The sequence below is a fragment of the Equus asinus genome, chromosome 29 (genome assembly GCF_041296235.1).
Source record: "Equus asinus isolate D_3611 breed Donkey chromosome 29, EquAss-T2T_v2, whole genome shotgun sequence".
Taxonomy (NCBI): Eukaryota; Metazoa; Chordata; class Mammalia; order Perissodactyla; family Equidae; genus Equus; species Equus asinus.
The window spans coordinates 27,625,002-27,642,503 of record NC_091818.1 but is presented as its reverse complement, the minus strand read 5'-3'; the positions used below and the strand labels follow the sequence as shown (position 1 = coordinate 27,642,503).

General features: G+C 37.2%; 1 protein-coding gene across 16 annotated transcripts in view; it reads right to left on the bottom strand.

Moving 5' to 3' along the window:
* The window catches only part of NEBL (nebulette), a 334,151-nt gene that overhangs the window by 79,262 nt on the left and 237,387 nt on the right, over window positions 1–17,502 (bottom strand). For 14 of the 16 annotated variants that reach the window (XM_070501303.1, XM_070501310.1, XM_070501305.1 and 11 more), the window contains 3 exons: window positions 13,230–13,340; window positions 4,361–4,462; window positions 3,292–3,393 (listed from right to left, as the gene is read on the bottom strand). The exons of the other annotated variants lie outside the window; for them this stretch is intronic. In XM_070501303.1, the coding sequence (XP_070357404.1) occupies window positions 3,292–3,393; window positions 4,361–4,462; window positions 13,230–13,340 (315 nt within the window). The remainder of the gene's footprint in view (window positions 1–3,291; window positions 3,394–4,360; window positions 4,463–13,229; window positions 13,341–17,502) is intronic. 16 annotated transcript variants of the gene reach the window in all.

Below are 17,502 nucleotides of genomic sequence, written 5' to 3'. Positions count from 1 at the left end.
GTCACACTGTGGTGGCTGCATGTTGCCGTGATGCTGAAAGCTCTGCCACTAGTATTTCCAATACCAGCAGAGTCCCCTATGGTGGACAGGTTTCAGCAGAGCTTCCAGACTAAGGCAGACCAGGAAGAAACTTAAATACCAAAACTTTCTTCTAAGGACTCTCAAATAAAATTGTAAAGGAATGAATTTAAGACCAGAATCTAAGGGCCAGTGTTACTATTCCTGCTTCATTCTGGGTGTGAATTCACGTAAAAATGTAGAGATGAAACTACTCTGAATAGCCACAGTAATTCATTGAATCCTCACAACAACCCGAAATCGTAGGTATTTCTGTCAACCCATTTTACAGATGAGGAAACCGCAGAAAGAAATGAAGTAATTTGTCCAAGGTCACTCAACTAGCAAGTGGCAGAACCAAGAGTTTAACTTGCGCAGCCCTTCTCCAGAGCCCTAACCTCTCAGCGGAACCATACTGCTTTTCTAGAATCTGCTGCTTCTCCTATATGACTGATGGGAAATCTTTGCCTCCAGAAAAGGCTGAATCATAAGAAGTCAGGTAGCCATGCTGAAAGTCTAAAGATACCAGCAACGTTGCCGTGGGTGTGCCAGTACACCCTGCCTCTTCCACGAGCGTTATCTGGAATGAGAAGAGCTTGGAGTCACAGCCCTTCTCAGCCCACCGAGGAGAAGGTCCCTCAGACGAGTCCCCAATCTCTTAGCAGCCTTAGAAAACACTTAGAAAAGTTGTTTTATAAGTGAAAGTGCCTTAGAAACTGTAAAACAGCACGAGGCACACTTACATTCAGGAGTCTCTCATTTATCCCTCTCTCTTCTCATTTTCACCCCCACGGCCAGCTAGTCTCTACAAGTTCTGAGCACTCTCTGTGTGAACCATGACAGGAACATCCCAGCTGGCCTCTGGGACTTGCCCCTCTTGTCCCGACAGCCTTCCTGCACAGCGTTGCCACATTAACCTTCCTCAAAAGCATTTTCTTCACAATGCCCCTTGGCTCAAAGTTTTCCATGATAACTCATTTCTTACCTGAAAGTGGAGACAACTTGAGAGACTACAGTTAAAATGGTGAGAAGTTAGTATCGGTGACTCCTTTTCTGAATTCAGCTCTAAAATGCTCCCTGTTACTACATTCCAAAATCACTTTTTTCTTTTATACCTTTTCTTTTCTAGAACACATTATACCTACTCTGCTCTGTAAGTCTGGCCTATAGTCTAAAGGAAAACAACACTGACCCGTTTATTACCACACAGCATCGAAATTCCTCCCAAATTCCCGTGTATGTTTACGACCCACATCTCCTAGCTGGGAGCCTCTGCCTGCACTTTCGAAACCTTTATCTGGGCCCTTCCCCTGAGCAGAGCTTTCTCTCCCTTTAGATCCAGCTTAGCTCAAATCTACCTCCTACACAAAACCTTTCTAACTACACAGCCCCCGCTGACTTCCTTCTCCTCCACACTCACAGAGCATGATGGGTGTAAATGCTTCACTGGCAATTCCCTTTCTGCTAACAACTTTGAGCATCTTCTAAAATGTTTATTGGCTAATATATTTGATCTTCTGTAAACCGTCCCTTCCCCTCCTTTGCTCATTTTTCTACTAGGCTGTTAGTCTTTTTCTTTTCAATATGACAGTACTTTTGTATATTCTAGATGTTAAAATGTTCTCATCATATGCATTACAAATATTTTTCCAAATATTTGAAGACCACTGCTCTTCTTTTTATATTTGAAAACTATTCTCAGATGCATCCTTCTCCATATAAACTCTAACTTATTTATTTAAATATTTAATTTTCTTCAAATGTTTTAAAAGCCTGTTTGTATTCTAGTGGAATTACATGGAATTTTTAAAATTAATTTTGGAACAATCAATATTTCTATGAGATTGAGTATTAAGACTCCTGCGTCAAAAGCAGAGAAGCATTTGTTCAGATATTAGTTTATGTTCTTCAGTTAGATTTTATAGTTTTCCTCGTTTACATGCCTCCATTTTGAAATACAATTCAATTAAGACGTTTGCAACTTGAGAAGTGGGTATTTTCAAAGTTGAAACCCTATAAACCTATAAAAATTACTGTTTGATATCATTATTGTTGACTTTGCGAATGTTATCTTTTTCCTTTGAAAGAGTTCTTAATTTTTATATAGTCAAGTATGTCAAACACTTCTTTTATAGTTTCTGGATCTCCGGTTTTGTTTAAGAACAACTGTTATTCCTATGTGGTATATACAGTCTCCTGGATTTTCTTTTAAGATTTTTAAATTATTTTATTGTTTACATTCACATCTTTAATCCATCTGGAATTCATTTTGTATATGGTTTAAGATTCAGGTCCAATTTTGTTTTTACCCTGATGGATGGCCAGTTATGTCAGCACCATTTATTAACTAATCCAACTTTTTCCCACTGACTTGACCCAACACTTTTATCATATATTAAATTCTTATACATATTGGAATCTATTTCAAGATTCCCTATGCTATCCTTCTGATTACTTTATCTCTTACTGTACCAATCCCATATTGGTTTAATTTCAGTGGTTTTATATTATGTTTTGGTAACTCATAACTTAAGTTCTCTTTCACTGGTCTTCACTTTCATACTTTTAAAGGCTATTCTCAAGTATTTCCTTTCCATCCAAACTCTAAGATCCTTTATTCATACTTAAAAAAAAACTCTGTTGGATTCTAATTGAAGTTGCATGACATTTATATATTAATTTTGGGAGAACTGAAATTTCTATTTATTGAGACTTTCAGCCAAAAACACGGCATGTCTTTACACTTTTCCAGATCTTGTTTTACGGTTCTTCATTAAGATTTCGAAGTTTTCTTCATTTACATCATCTCTTTTTAATTTAGTGATTAAAATAAAACATTTAAAAAGTGAGAAAATTGATATTTTTATTACCAAGTTAAAAATTGTGTACATGTGTGTGCATAGATAGAAATCTAATTATTCATCTAACCTAATTGATATGACTATTGCTGAATTCTAGAAATCTTAGGAAATGTGACAACATGGCTACACTCAATGAAAACGGTTAGGATTTGAGCCAAGAAAAAAGAAATTGTTTTATACTTAAAACAGTTGGACTTATTTTATCCCTTACTGAAATTTATAATTATTGCAGTCCCATCTGAAATGGTTTCAGATACATTATCTTTGCATATTCTTGCAATTAAAGATATTATCTAAAATGAAATATTTTCCAGTGCTGCTAGAAACAAAATCTCTGAATAAAATCATTGTAGAGTCCTCACTAGATTCTTACTTGACTAGAAAGTTTAGAAGCTTCCATAGCATGTTCAAAATCTGGTCTTCCAATCACAGCAGGCTCCTTATTCATGACTCCTTGCCCTTTCTTGTAGTCTGCCTAAAATGAATAAATAAGAGAAGGTTAAATATTTCTACTTTCCAATGAAGAATTACATTGACATTAGCCAAAATAAAATATAATAGACTCTCAGTCCATAAAAAATAATCCTTACAATTCATCATGTACTGAAATGCTGACTGTTAAAGCAGGAATTGATTTTATAGAGCAGTTATTTAAATAAATTCAACTTTTTTGTAATAAAATAACTACTAAGTTTGAGTCTACATATCCAGTCATCATCACTATTATGCTTACATATAAACACAATACATAAAAAAAAGTTAGGAGAAATTTCTGGATAATTGAGACCCTGCATTCTACAGACAGATGGATTTTATGGCTTTGTTTAATCTCAGGAACTGAACTAACTCTCTTTGGTTAGGATGCAGTTTAATTTAGTAAACAGTTATTGATTTTTAAGGTGAGTGTAGCCTATGTCATTCTAACACTTGATTTAAGTCAAGTCATCATCTTTAACCAGAGTTTTAGGCATGTTTAAGTGAAATGGCGTTCATCAAGGAGGATGCCTTAGAGAAGATAAGAAACAGCCATGATGTGAGGAAATGTACAAGGGTAAACGTTGGCAGAAGAGAACCTGCACAATTAACAGCAACAAGATGGGAACAAGGCCCAGTGAAGTTCTTTGGCACAGGGTAAGGTGAGAGAGAATACGGGACCAAGATGACTGACAACCTTGACTTTCAGGTTGAGACATTTGAATGTTATAACCAAACAGTACTTATTTCTCTAAAAGTATAACACTAGCCATAGTCAAGTTGAGTTTGGGCATATCCCCGAATAGTTTACATAACCAAATGAATAATCCAGATAAAATAACTGAGATGTCATTAATTCAGATTGAATAATTTCACTAATTGAATTAACCATCCAACTACCAAAGCCAGGCTTTGTCTTCTGCAAAAAGAGGAAATCATTTCTGCTCAAGATAGGAAAGAGGGATTACATTGCTTATGATCTTGGAGATCTGCATCGCCATCTTGATGTCTGGTCTGTCGAGCTCCGCACTATACATGTGGCTGTCCTGCACATCTTTTCTATAAGAAATCTGATCAAAGAGACCGTTTTGATTGACAAAAAAAGAAAAGAAGAAATTAGTAATTTCATATAACTACTAGCATTACTCATCCTGCCATAATCATGTAGAGAGCCCACTAACCATACTTTTTTTCATGTGCAACACTTATTTGGATAGATATATTCTCTTTTTACTATACCTATGCCTCATGAACAATATGGCATATAAAGTGAATTTATACAACATAAGAAATATGAGACCAAGATCTCAGCAAAAAACCAATCTTAAAGGATTTTACATACATCACCCTCACAAGCATGTTGTTGTGTGTAAGTAGATATGTGTATATATGCATACAGAATATCCTCATCAGGGGCTTTAACTTGCCCATTGCACAGTCTCAATCCCCAGTGGATACAGATAAGCCCCAGCACACAAATAGAGAAAATCACTTCCGGGGGTGAGGGTGTTTGAGCTGAGAAACTCTCCGGCTATCACCCTCCCTACCACACCCTTCTCTCCCTTTACTGACCCATGTCTGGGCGGCCTAGTCGTGGGTACTGAGAATTTTATTATCTAGTAAATATCATTGCAATAACTTGATCCTCCAAAAATAAAAGCAATTATATTAAGGAATAATCTTCCTCTGAATGTATATTAGACACAATGAAACCAAAGTATGGAAAATAGAGATATAAAGAGGAGAAGAAAAAATAGAGAGAGAGATATATAATTGGGGTCCATCCCCAACCCTCAAGAATCTGCATTTTACTGAACTCCCCAGTTGACCGCTAAGAATAAGTCTTCTAGATAATATCAATCGTATCTTGTTATTTTCCTTTCAACTTTGCAGCATTAAAAAACATTTGTACTTTCTTACTTTCAAAAATAATATCAAGTGTAAGAAATGACGATGCTTCAATAGGCTCCCTATGAGTTATATTACTTTATTTCAATGAAACATTTATATACATTTCTATTTACTCTTTTAAGAGCTTGCATTTGCCTCACCACCAAGACTATTTTTTAAACTATGTTTGTAATCATGGATCTGTCTGACAAGTGAACGCAGCTTAAATACAATTAGTATCATTTCAGCAAGAACATCTGTTTTCTTCAATATATCTATTTTCATAGGTTATTTCATAAATTACCTTAACAAGTAATGTCAGGCAGGTTTTGTGCATATAGGTAGCAAAAAAAACCGCATAAAAATAAGATGAAAATTCATTACTTTGTTGGGTGAATTTAAAATCTTTAACGATTTAAAATAAGCCAATTTCATTGGTTTCAAAAAGCAACACACTCATCCACAAATGATGGCCAGTCAACCTCAGCCTACACTGTTAAACACAAGCTGTGTAAACAAAAACCGACTCTCAGGTGACAACAAACCCAAATTATTACCCACCTACACAACTGTTTCTAAGTTACTACATTGATATGAAAACCATAGGGGGGAAATGTCTTTTTGTTTAGAAAAGAATGAGGGTAAAAATGGAAACCTTCACTTTCTGAAAAGAGCTGCAACCTTTCAGAAATCTAAGCTGTACACGGGTTACCTAATTATATGCTGTTCAGCCTAATGACTGCGTGAAGAGAGGTGAACAGCACAAAGGCGGCAGGAGCAGGGCTCTGAATAGGGCCCCATCATCCATGTAAATTGCAAATTAGAGGCCAGCATAAGTGACTCAAAACAAATATTAAGATCGACATGAGCTGTAAATTCAAACAAGCGGACACCACAGAGCCACATGGGAGAAAAGCACCGGGAGCCTGGTCACTAGTCGGATCTTCCAGAACATTACTGCTTGGGTATATTCTGCAGGAACAGGGGGCTTACACTGAGGGACACCGAGAGCAGCAAGCTCCTATCTTTCACTCTCTGCAAGGCTGTCTGATCGTAGGTGGAACGGTAACATGAGTGCCTGAGCGGACTATTCATCTTCCTCCACCTTGCCTGTCACTTGGGTCTGAGGGCAGCTCAGCTGACATTTCTCAGATGTCTGCCATAGGTATTTGCTCCATTCTGCAGTGTGTCGGAAGCAAGGAGGAATAAAAATGTTACTCAGCAGAAGAAAGGTTTGTCAGCGGAAGGTCAAAGAATATACGTACGTATATTTTTCTATTTCCTCAATAAATTCAAACCCTAATGCTAAGTGTATTGGAATAGTGGACTGGCCTCCATTCTTCAGACAGTCTTCTCAGGAGGATAAGATGTTCTATGTAATATTGTTTTGAGTAAGAAGAGAGAAAGGAGATTCCTGAGAATCAGCAACCCAGGACGGGTGCGAGCCTGAGGGTCACTGATTGATTTTACCGCATTTTATTTAACGTTTTGTTCCCAACTGTTTCCTCAGAGCACAGCAGAGAATGAAGGAGGAGGAGCAGGAAGGAAGAATAAAGAATAAAAGAGGAGAAGGAAGACGAAGAAGAAAGACGAGAAGAAAAAGGAGGAGGAGGAGAAGATAAAGATAATAATAATAATAATAATAATTAATAATAATAGCCTCCATTTTAGACCATTTGTTATGTAGTACCAGGTACTTAACACCCACAGCCTCACTCCTACATTTCTTAAATGTGTAACTACAAGGATCTATATCCAATAAACCAAGTTCCCTTTACAACTCTCCTACTTCAAATTTTTTCTTAATTTTTAAATATTTATTCTCACTAATGAACATCACAATAATTCTACTAAAGTTGCACAAAGGAAACAAATAGAATTTTAATAGGCAGTGCACTAAAGCCACAACATGATTTAGGGGGAAATGATATTGCAACGATATTCCAGTCTGTTCCAGGCGAAGAAGGTATTATTTCTCCATTTCTTTAAATCTTTTATTCTACCTTTCAACGAAGTTTCGTCATTTTCTTCTATAGGTGCTGCACAGGGCAATATAATAATTATAACTTTTATACATTTGTCTTGTACCCAAGACAAACTGCTTTATCTTTTTAACGGTATAAAACAGTACATAAACTTATCTGCAAAGAATGATTGTGGTTTCTTTCTCAGGAACACCCAGAATCATTACTTTACAGGCTTGATCTCTTCCTCCTGTCTTTTTTTCACTGAATTTATTTCCTTGCCCTTTTCTGCATATCTGGGTCATTTTCCTAAATTATTCCTTTGTAGTGGACATGCATTCTTTTTTTTATCTGCCTAGCGTTTTTTATCTGGAAACTGCCCCTCCCTCACTCCATGTGACTTGGTGGGTCTATCAAATGCAGCCTACCTTCCTGGTGACAGGAGTGGACACGTGACAGGCTGCCCAATCAGATACCCCATCCCTTTGGAAACCATGATTAACAAGAGGGCAGACACCTAACCCAAGCAGGGCCGAGTCATCTGAAGGATCTGAGGCTGGGGGAGAAAAAGCGCTGTCCTTTCCTCTGGATCAGCTACTGTGAGGATGATTTAATTTTGGAAACACCAGCTGTCATCTTGAGACCACCTAGACAGGGTCTGTCTGCAAGTGAAGCCAAGAGACGGGGAGAGAGGAAGCGTCTTGATGTGGAGCCTCTGGATCCAGTTATGCCTGAGGTGGCTTGAACTTTCCAAGTACGGAAACCAACAAATTCTCATAGTTTACTTGAGCTAACTTGAGATGGATTTCTGTCACTAAATCTAGAAATTCCTGACTAACACATTCTCCATCTCACATGGTTTTCTGCAGTGTCAAATCTGTTCTTTGTGGCCTCCAATAAAGATTTGAATTCTATCACAATCTGTCGTTGAATTTCTTCTTTATCTCACCCTGTTCAACATTCCCCCTCAGCTTGTATTTTCATCTCATTTTATTATCTTTTAATCTCAGCTTTTTCTCCTCTTATAACCTTTCCCCTTCTGTTTCACAAGGCCATGTCTTCTGCATGTTTTTTACATTCATGCCGTGTCCAGTGTGTCGGGCACTGTTCTGAACACCTTACCTGCATTAATTTATTCAATCCGCGCCCCACCCCTGTTGGGCTGGAGTGTTGTAATCAACTGGGCTCCATCAATACTCCTTCCCAAGGCTAGAACTTATCCAGAATCCCTTTGTTTGTATTGTTCTGGGTTAGATTTGGCCAATAAGAGATGCTTATTAGATTTTGAAAATGATAGTGAAATGGACGCCTTTCTTCTTCATGTACAGCCAGACACATACATGTCAGACAAGAGATTCCCCGGGATTCTGTAGCAAGCTTCTCATATTCAGACAACAGTGATTTAAGACTCCTCAATAGTTGAGTTAATAAACTGGAGAAAAGCAAAACCTCCACCAAGACTGTCCTTACACTGAAATTCAAGCTCTTACAGCTGTGAAGACTGAGAGCTGAGGGATGGCAGCCAGGAGGGAAGCCACAGACGGACACCTGCAGGGGCAACGTCAGCAGACAGACTTCAAGAAGTCAAATGCAACTGGCCCAGAACCATTCATTCTCTTTGCTACTCTGGTGAAAGTTAACATGATTGCTGGTGAGAAGAAACTAGATGGGATAGACATCTTTTAAGTCTGTGGAGCAAAAGTGGGCAGCATAACCTGTATTTAGTTAGAATCTGGAAACACCAGTTCAGTCATTCTCAAGAAATCCTTTTGTCATTACCATACATTCTCACATTACAGAAGCCCTCCCAGTATCATCAAACAGGCAGATGGGCTGGAAATTCTATCTTAGTGAGGTTTATTTCTGTCTGGGCATGGTTTATGTAAAAAAATCTACCACATTATTAAACTGTAATATTTTTATAAGAGAATGTAAACCTTTTAAATATAAGTAAATGCAGGATCTGACATTCATCAGAAGATAGAAAAGTTTTCAGTCTTCTAAAAGATGGAGTAAAACATGGAGCTGTGTCTAGAACAGTTGATCATTATCATTATTGACATTGTTTATAAACCATTTTATAGTTGATAAAACTTTTCTTATTCATGATTTAATTTTATCACCACCACAATCTTGTGAAGAAGGCAGAATAAGTATTACTAACGATTCTGTTTTAGAAATGAACAAAAGACTATATCAGGGCTGGCCCATGGCCGAGTGGTTAAGTTCACATGCTCTGCTTCCGCAGCCAGGATTCACCAGTTTGGATCCTGGGCATGGACCTACACACAGCTAATCAGGCCATGCTGTGGCAGCATCACACACAGAAGAACCAGAATGACCTACAACTAGAATATACAACTGTGTACTGGGGCTTTGAGGGAAGAAAAAAAGAGGAAGATTGGCAACAGATGTTAGCTCAGGGCCAATCTTCCTCACCAAAAGAAAATAAAAATGAATATATCAAATTTAAAGCTAAATCCTAAAGTGCTATTATTGTAAGTCACATCGGGGAACCACATAGAGTCATAAATGCTTTTCCAGTATCATTTTACTGATTTATTTTTAAGCTTTTTCACTTGCTCATGAAATAGAAATTCTGTTTACTGATACATTTTTATTAATGTCAAAAAAGTACATATATCTTTTTTGAAAAGAACATTAAGTCTCTGGTTTCCCCTGCTGAATACACCTTTCTAATACACATTGAATTGATTACCAATATGGCATTTTGGAAAAGTTTGCCATTCCTATTTCATCACAAGTCTATTCAGACCACATTACTTACAAAACTTAAAATGGCAGTTTAAAATTTGTTTGACTTATTTCAGAACTATTGGGCTTCATGTCGCTAATAAGATTGATGAGAACTCAAAATATTACGAGAGTTTTCATTACAAGCCTAGGGGAAAGGAACAAGATAGAATATCTCCAGTTTCCCTAATTACATTAGAAAAATTTGGCAGGAGTACATCCCTTAAGATACAAAAGGATTTAGATTGGTTGGTTTTAATCATATTTTGATTATAGGATCAACAAGATTGGTAGTTATATGGGTTCAGGAAACTTTTGAATACGCCCTTTTGAACCTAATGCTTCTTAATATAAATTTCATATTGATTTGGCTTTTTTATCAATCTAGCCTCTTCTAATTGTTTCAAATTAACTATGAAATCACCCTAAACTTTTAAACCACCCTTTAAAACTGGAGGAGAACCAAACAGGACTAATACCTTATGGCACGGCTCTTCCTCAGAGCTCTTTATATCTCTTATCTCACTTAACACTTGTGAGAACGCTATGTGGTAGATATCATTTTTATGGATGAGAAAACTGAGATTTAAGATATTAAATAACTTGGCCAAGGTCATCCAGGCAACACGTGGCAAAGCAAGCATTTTAACCCTGGCCTGACTCCAAATTTCTTTTCTGTTACATGTCACAGTAGAGGATATTCTGAGAAATAATTTTTTTCCCTGTTTCGTGATCACTGAATGTTGGGGTGACAAGAGAGACTACTACTGCCACCAGAATACTTGTCCCCTTGGAACTCTCAGTTATTCAGAGGTGAAAATTCAGCTGGCCAGTCACAAAGAACCCTCTCCCCCAACCTCTTCTGCTTATTCACTTCTCTAAAGATATACAAGAGAGAATAGTTCTGAGAAGGAAAAAAAACCATTCCCTTTGGCCCATTGATGAATGTTCTAATAAAAGGGTTGAGCAGAAAGAAGGTAGAAATTAAAAGGTTTGAACTGTAATTGCCCCAGTTTCTTGGTTCTCTAAGAGATATTAGAAAGCTGACTTGATTTTGGTGGAGACAGAAGGTGGTAAGCAGAGATGCTGACTTGCATTGTTTCTAGGTAAATCAGATGCACACGTGATGACACATTTTATTTTAAATTCAATTAAGTCATTCCTAGGCATAGTGTAAAGTGACATTCCATGTTATGAAAGGATATTTCTATTAGTAAATTCTCTGCAAATGAGTCTCACTGGGCTGAAGTTTATGGGAAACACGGTTTTTCATCTTTGATGGAGATGCTGTAGCTTTTCCTACTGAACCAAGAGATGGACTTACTTTCCTGTGGCTTTCAAGACCTATGTTTAAATTTCATACTGTAGGGACAACAAATGTTTTATTGTAAGTGCCTTGACTCTAGAGGAATATCAACTACTTCACAGGTAGAATACAAATATCATTCTCACTTTAAATCTGAGTAAATAGTCTTAAACACTTTCTAAATCCTATTATATGTACAAACTTTGCATGTAAAGGTTGAACCGAGTAGACAGAGGCGTGTAAGTAAATAGATCCTTCTCCCATAAGTACACAGTATTGAATGGAAGAGAAAAGGGCTTTATACTTTATTCCCTCAATCCCTCAATCAAAGACCTTTTAAAAGAAAAGGCAGAGTTAAAATAATAACCCCAGTTATATGATAAGGAACTTCCGTATTTGAATTTCATTGAATTATAGAGTTAGAAAGGGCCTCCCGAGGATCGGTTGTAATGCCAATCCCCTCCCCAGACCACCACCACCATCTTCCTTCCTGCAGTGCACTGAATCCGCTGATGTGAAGTATGATAACCTGTTTTGTGCTCCTTTTTGAAAATTTCATTTAAAATCTTGACCAATATCCAGGGACCTTTAAGAGTGAGGCAGCAGGGCATAACAGAAAGATTGGACTTGAAAGTTTGATTCTTCAGTCTCATTTTCCTCATCTACAAAATGGGAATGAGCACAGGGGTTTCGAGAGAATCGGAAATGATCAAAGTCTTGGCACAGTTCCTGGTACCCGGCAGTCCTTGCTAAGTGGTGGTTATTGTGATTATTATAGTCATTCTGTAAGCAAACTATTCGTATAAAGCATCCCCTAAAATGACCTTGCTAGTAATTACAGACATGTAGCTTCTTCATCTCTTATCAATCTTAAAGGGTCTTAGAAAAGTGCTTTGGTATTTGCATACGTTTATGCATTTGGATTAAAATGTAAAACCTCACTTAGTTTTAACTAAGCAGTGACCTATTGCAATTTAAGATCAGATAACTGTTGCCATCCTGCAAAGAAAGACTGCACAGCTGCAGCTCTGGGGGCACAGAGTCAGCAAAGCATCATCAGTAAGAGAACTAAGTAGGGGGACAGATCCCATGTGAGATGACAGAGATGCTTCAGGTACTTTTCAAAAAAAGGAAATTTCTTGACCCAACTAGGTCAGATGCTTTATCTCAACTGATTCTAAGCCATGAAAAACCTGACCAACAGTTTCTATGTTCCTTCTAGAGAGCAGAGAATTCAGGATGGGAAGATAAATAAGCTTTCCCTGAGATTTCAGGAGGAAATGATTCTTCAAGGCTACCAGGATAGTGGTGGTAATTGAGCAAACACATGAAAGCTTTGATGTACCTGCTACCTTACAACTAAAGAAGAAATTCGTTTTCTACAGGCTCACTTCCTCCCACTTTGCTTCTGCTTCTAAACCAGCCATTAGGCATCCATTGCTTTCCTCTTCCTTAAGTCTGCCACTTTGCCCCCCACAAGCATTTCAAAAGAAAGAGCAGTGGTGTACAATCTTGCTAGTGTTTGTGAACGAGTCTTCCCTGGGCCATTGATTTCTGATGCTCTTTCAAGCAGTCCTTCTGCAATTCTAGACTGAAAATTGTGGGCTCTTCACCATCTAGTCAAGGAAGCTCTAGGAAATGTTAATAACCCAATAGTTCCCAAGGATCCACGTGTCTTGTTCAAAGCAGAATTTCCAATGTCTGCAAGTCCCTGACATTTTAAAGGCATTCCACAAGGTTCTAATGAGTATTGACAGAATAATTCAGATGTACTTCTGGCTAAACACTGAGACAAAAATCAAAGAAATTTGAAAGTCCTTCTTGAACACGAGTTGCATTATTTAAATTTCAACAACATATCCATTATCCCTGATGGGGGTTGACTACAATTTTCCAGAAAACCATGAGGAATGGCTTCCTTACATTACTCTGGTGTTTATTGACCTCCATGGCATGTCTGGTCTCAGGTGGCTCCTTCATACGGGCATAATCAGAGATTCCTTTGGCAGCATTGTGTTTCTGCTTGTAGGCAATCTTAAAAAAACACACACACACAAATTATTGTTAGTTTCATTTAGAGGTGTACTAAATTCTTACCTGTTATGTTGCAGTGTTTCGCTAGGATTTTATATATTTGAATACCACCACTGATGGTCAAATTTGCCTAAGCATCCATAACAAAATAGTATACACAATACTTAAATGTTAGTGCTTCAATTCAGAGTCCTAATTCTACCTCTGTCATTTATTTCAAGTCCTTGACCATATGCTGAAATCACTTCTGGTATTCATCCAGCTTAAATTTCAGATACGGTTTTGGGAAATCTTTCACATGCACAAGGTTTTAGGGTCAATTTGTCCAAGGTTTAAATCTTGGGAAAGCAACTGACAAAGTGGGGGAAATGATTAGAAATTTAAAAGTGAATTGTTCATTTTTTAATTAACTGTTATGATTTTTATGTAGGCACTGCTACAATATAATATAAACCTCATTAAATGCCATAAGCTTTGGGAGAAAATATAACATGCAGGCAGAATTCTCAGATATGTCAAGCCCCATTGGAGTAATGAGCATCATACCAATGCCATCCATTACCGCCAAGTTAAATTTGTTGCACACTTGGATGGACAGAAGGCACGAGAATGATTACTTCAGAAGTAGAAGCAACGAAACTCAACAACAGAGTTAGAAATTAAGGAAGGCCCAAAGACAGCAAACAAACTATCCCCTTACTTTCAGGCTATGCCATTATCCTATTTATTTCCTTCACAATTTTTACTTACCTCATTTCATTTTTGTACAATTATTTCTTTTCTGTCTGCCCTTACTAGAACATAACTCTAATTCACTGAGTGCTGAGAACCCAGAATAGAGCCCGGCATAAAGTAAGCAGCAGTAATATTTGCTCAATGAGTGAATAAATAAATGACTGAATAACTGAATGAATGAGAATAAACCAGGAATAAATGAGTGAATTATTTTAAAATTAATTTCAAATATATGTTAAAAGTTTAATAAAAAGATATTAAACAGAGTTAGAACTATTTGGCACAAGAGAATAAAGGCAACCTAAAAAGAAAAATTAGAACAGTGTTCATCAAGAACAAAAGAAGATCTAATTTTCAATGAAAAAGGACACGGTTAAACTTAAGGAAAAACTTTTCACCAACATGAGCTCCTTGAGAGCTGTGGCTGTATCTTAGACATCTTTTCATATCCTGTGCCTATCTTAGTGAATGACAGAGAGTAGAAATGCAATAAGTGTTTAGTGAATAAGCAAATGAGTTTATTAAACATTTTCATGAACTTGAGCTCCTTATAGGTTTTAATAAACAGAATTAACCACTCATTTAACTTAGATACTATAATTGTCCAAAGGATTAAAGCAATAATTACACAACTAATTTTTAAAAATAAAATCATCAAATCTGAGCATAAAAAAGGAAAGCCGTCTAGTCCAACCATCACTGTTTAAACCCTTCTCTGGCTCCCCCACTGAGTTTTTCTTGAAAACTTCTACTGAAAGAGAACTCAAGCTGGGACATCACAGTCTCTGAATTTTGAGAGCTCTGATGCAAACGTCCTCTTTCAATGAAACCTCAATCTGCACGCCCAGAGCTGTATCTACCTGGCCATGAAGGAAGAGGCTGGCTCGCAGGACAAACTTCCAACGTGGAATACAGCCGTCAATGACTTCCACTCCTCCAGACTGTCTGCATGTGTAAAGGCTCTGAACCCCCGTATCCCCTAAATGCTCTCCTCAGAGCAAATTCCAATTTATCCATCTCTTTCTTAAGGTGCCACAATGTTCCAGATATGATCTGACTTATCCTAATTAGAATTGTTCAATTTAACCCAGGGTATCATCTCTCATATGCTACACGCTATTAATGGATTCAGAGATCACGTTTTCCTTTTGATGGCTATGCTGAGATTTCTGTCAACTAATACCCTTCAATCTTGTTCAGTCTTGCTCAGCCCTGTTCCCACATCCAATCTTGTGTATCTGGTTGATTACTAGGACTCACATGCAGCACATTACATTATTCCAGGAATAATTCATCTTGTTTGAGTCTGTCCATCGATTTAATCCATCAGGATATCCAATTCTGATGAGTATATCTTTAAATTTCACCAATTAATTATGTTAAGCAGGAAACGCATTAAGAACCTCCATTTGGGCTGAGAAAGTCCATTATCTCAGTTCCATTACATTCTATATTATAACTTTGCAAAGAGCGAGGAGGAGTTTAACGAGGGGCCAAGTCTAGTAAGCCAAGAAAAACTTCTTTGAGAGTTGTTCCTTCTTCTTAAATAAAAAATGCTAGTCTATGCCTATCTCCTTTTTGCTGGATGCCTGATTTATTTTGTATTTTAGTCTATCGTACTTGTGACTTTATAAATGTAACCAACGCGGCTGATAATTTTGTGGGTTATAGAAACGGTGAGTCATTGAACCCAATTTTAAAAAGCACTCTTTCTTAAAAAGGCTATGTAATTTTCCACTTGCTGCGTTAAAATAGTCATTTCATTTATAGCTGCTACTAAGGACTGCTTTAGAATTAAGATTACATCAAATTGGAGGCAGCTGAACTTTAATTTATCATATTAATTTTCATCCTTAAAATAGCTAATGGGAAATTATGTCAAGCTAATAAATTTTCTGATAAATTTGATTTCTTAGGGTTTGTCATTATTGTGTCGCATTTCCCTAGATTAATACTGTTTTTTTAATACCTTGAGAATTAAGGTTGCTATGGTACTGGACACCTAACTAGTGGAGGACACTTGGAATAGTCTTATATACTTTATATATAAAGTTGCTTATGTAAGTGATATATACATTTATCTTATACATTTGATCTTTTAGTATATTTTTATATCTCATATAAATATGTTGTGTATATATGATGTACATATATTTCTAACTTACGGTATATTTTACAACTGCTATATAGGTAAATGTACTTTTAATCCCCTAGCATACACACCTCTGAAATTTCTAAAACGGGACACTGTGACCACTACAGATAAAAACACAGGCTCTGGAACCTGCCCCGTGGCACAGCAGTTAAGTTCACACGTTCCGCTTCTCCACGGCCCGGGGTTCGCCGGTTCAGATGCCGGGTGCGGACCCGGCACTCCTTGGCAACTATGCTGTGGTAGGCGTCGCACATATAAAGTAGAAGAAGATGAGCATGCATGTTAGCTCAGGGCCAGTCTTCCTCAGCAAAAAGAGGAGGATTGGCAGCAGATGTTAGCTCAGGGCTAATCTTCCTCAAAAAGAAAAAAAAAGAACACAGACTCACATAATCTTCTCAGTTCAGATGCCTGAGGAGCCTGTATGACTCTTGTGATAAAGGACTATTTAGGCTCTGCGTGAAACAGCCGTGGTGAGAAGGATCCACCACTTCATGGCACAGTCCATCCACTTCCAGAAGCTTTCCTTGTGATCTTTGTTTATAAGTTTTTTAATGGGAGATATCTAATAAAATGGCCTCCTAAAATCTCCACATCTCTCTCTCTTTTTTTTAAAGGCATTTCTTCTGATCGCTCATTTTCTATAAGGAATATTAACCTTGCCAATTTCACCCCATCACTCTAGGCTGAATGTAAGCATCTGAGAATGTTGGCAAATTGACTTCAACATAATATTTTGTTCCAATGTCGAAAGTTTAGGAGACTTTTCATTAGAACTCAGAAGACCATTAGATTTCAAAATTTGTCTAATACTTTAATTTAGGTTACCACCGATCTGATACTATTTGGAGACAATAAAGGGTTAGTTCTTTCATTATCACAGACACTGTCAAATAGTTCTACTTTCTTGCCTGTCTTATTACCAGGTAAGCTCTGAGAATTGCAATATTAACAATAATAAAATTGATTTATATAAATCGAAAGCAATGTCATTACAATTACATAAATCTTTGAAATAGATACATTATTCAGAACCCAGGTTTGTCCTTTCTAACAAGTTCAATGACTAGTTACAGCAGTGGGCAGTGCTGCTGCTGGAGAGCACACACATATCTTTCCCAGAGTGCACAGTCTACTATGGGATAATACACGGCAATAATGTAAGGATAACCTAGTCTGGAAAAAAAAAAAAAGATAGATTCCGAAATATAAAATATGGATTCTTTTTCATGTTAAGTTGTATCTTGCACATATCTGTGTTCTATAGACCTGTTT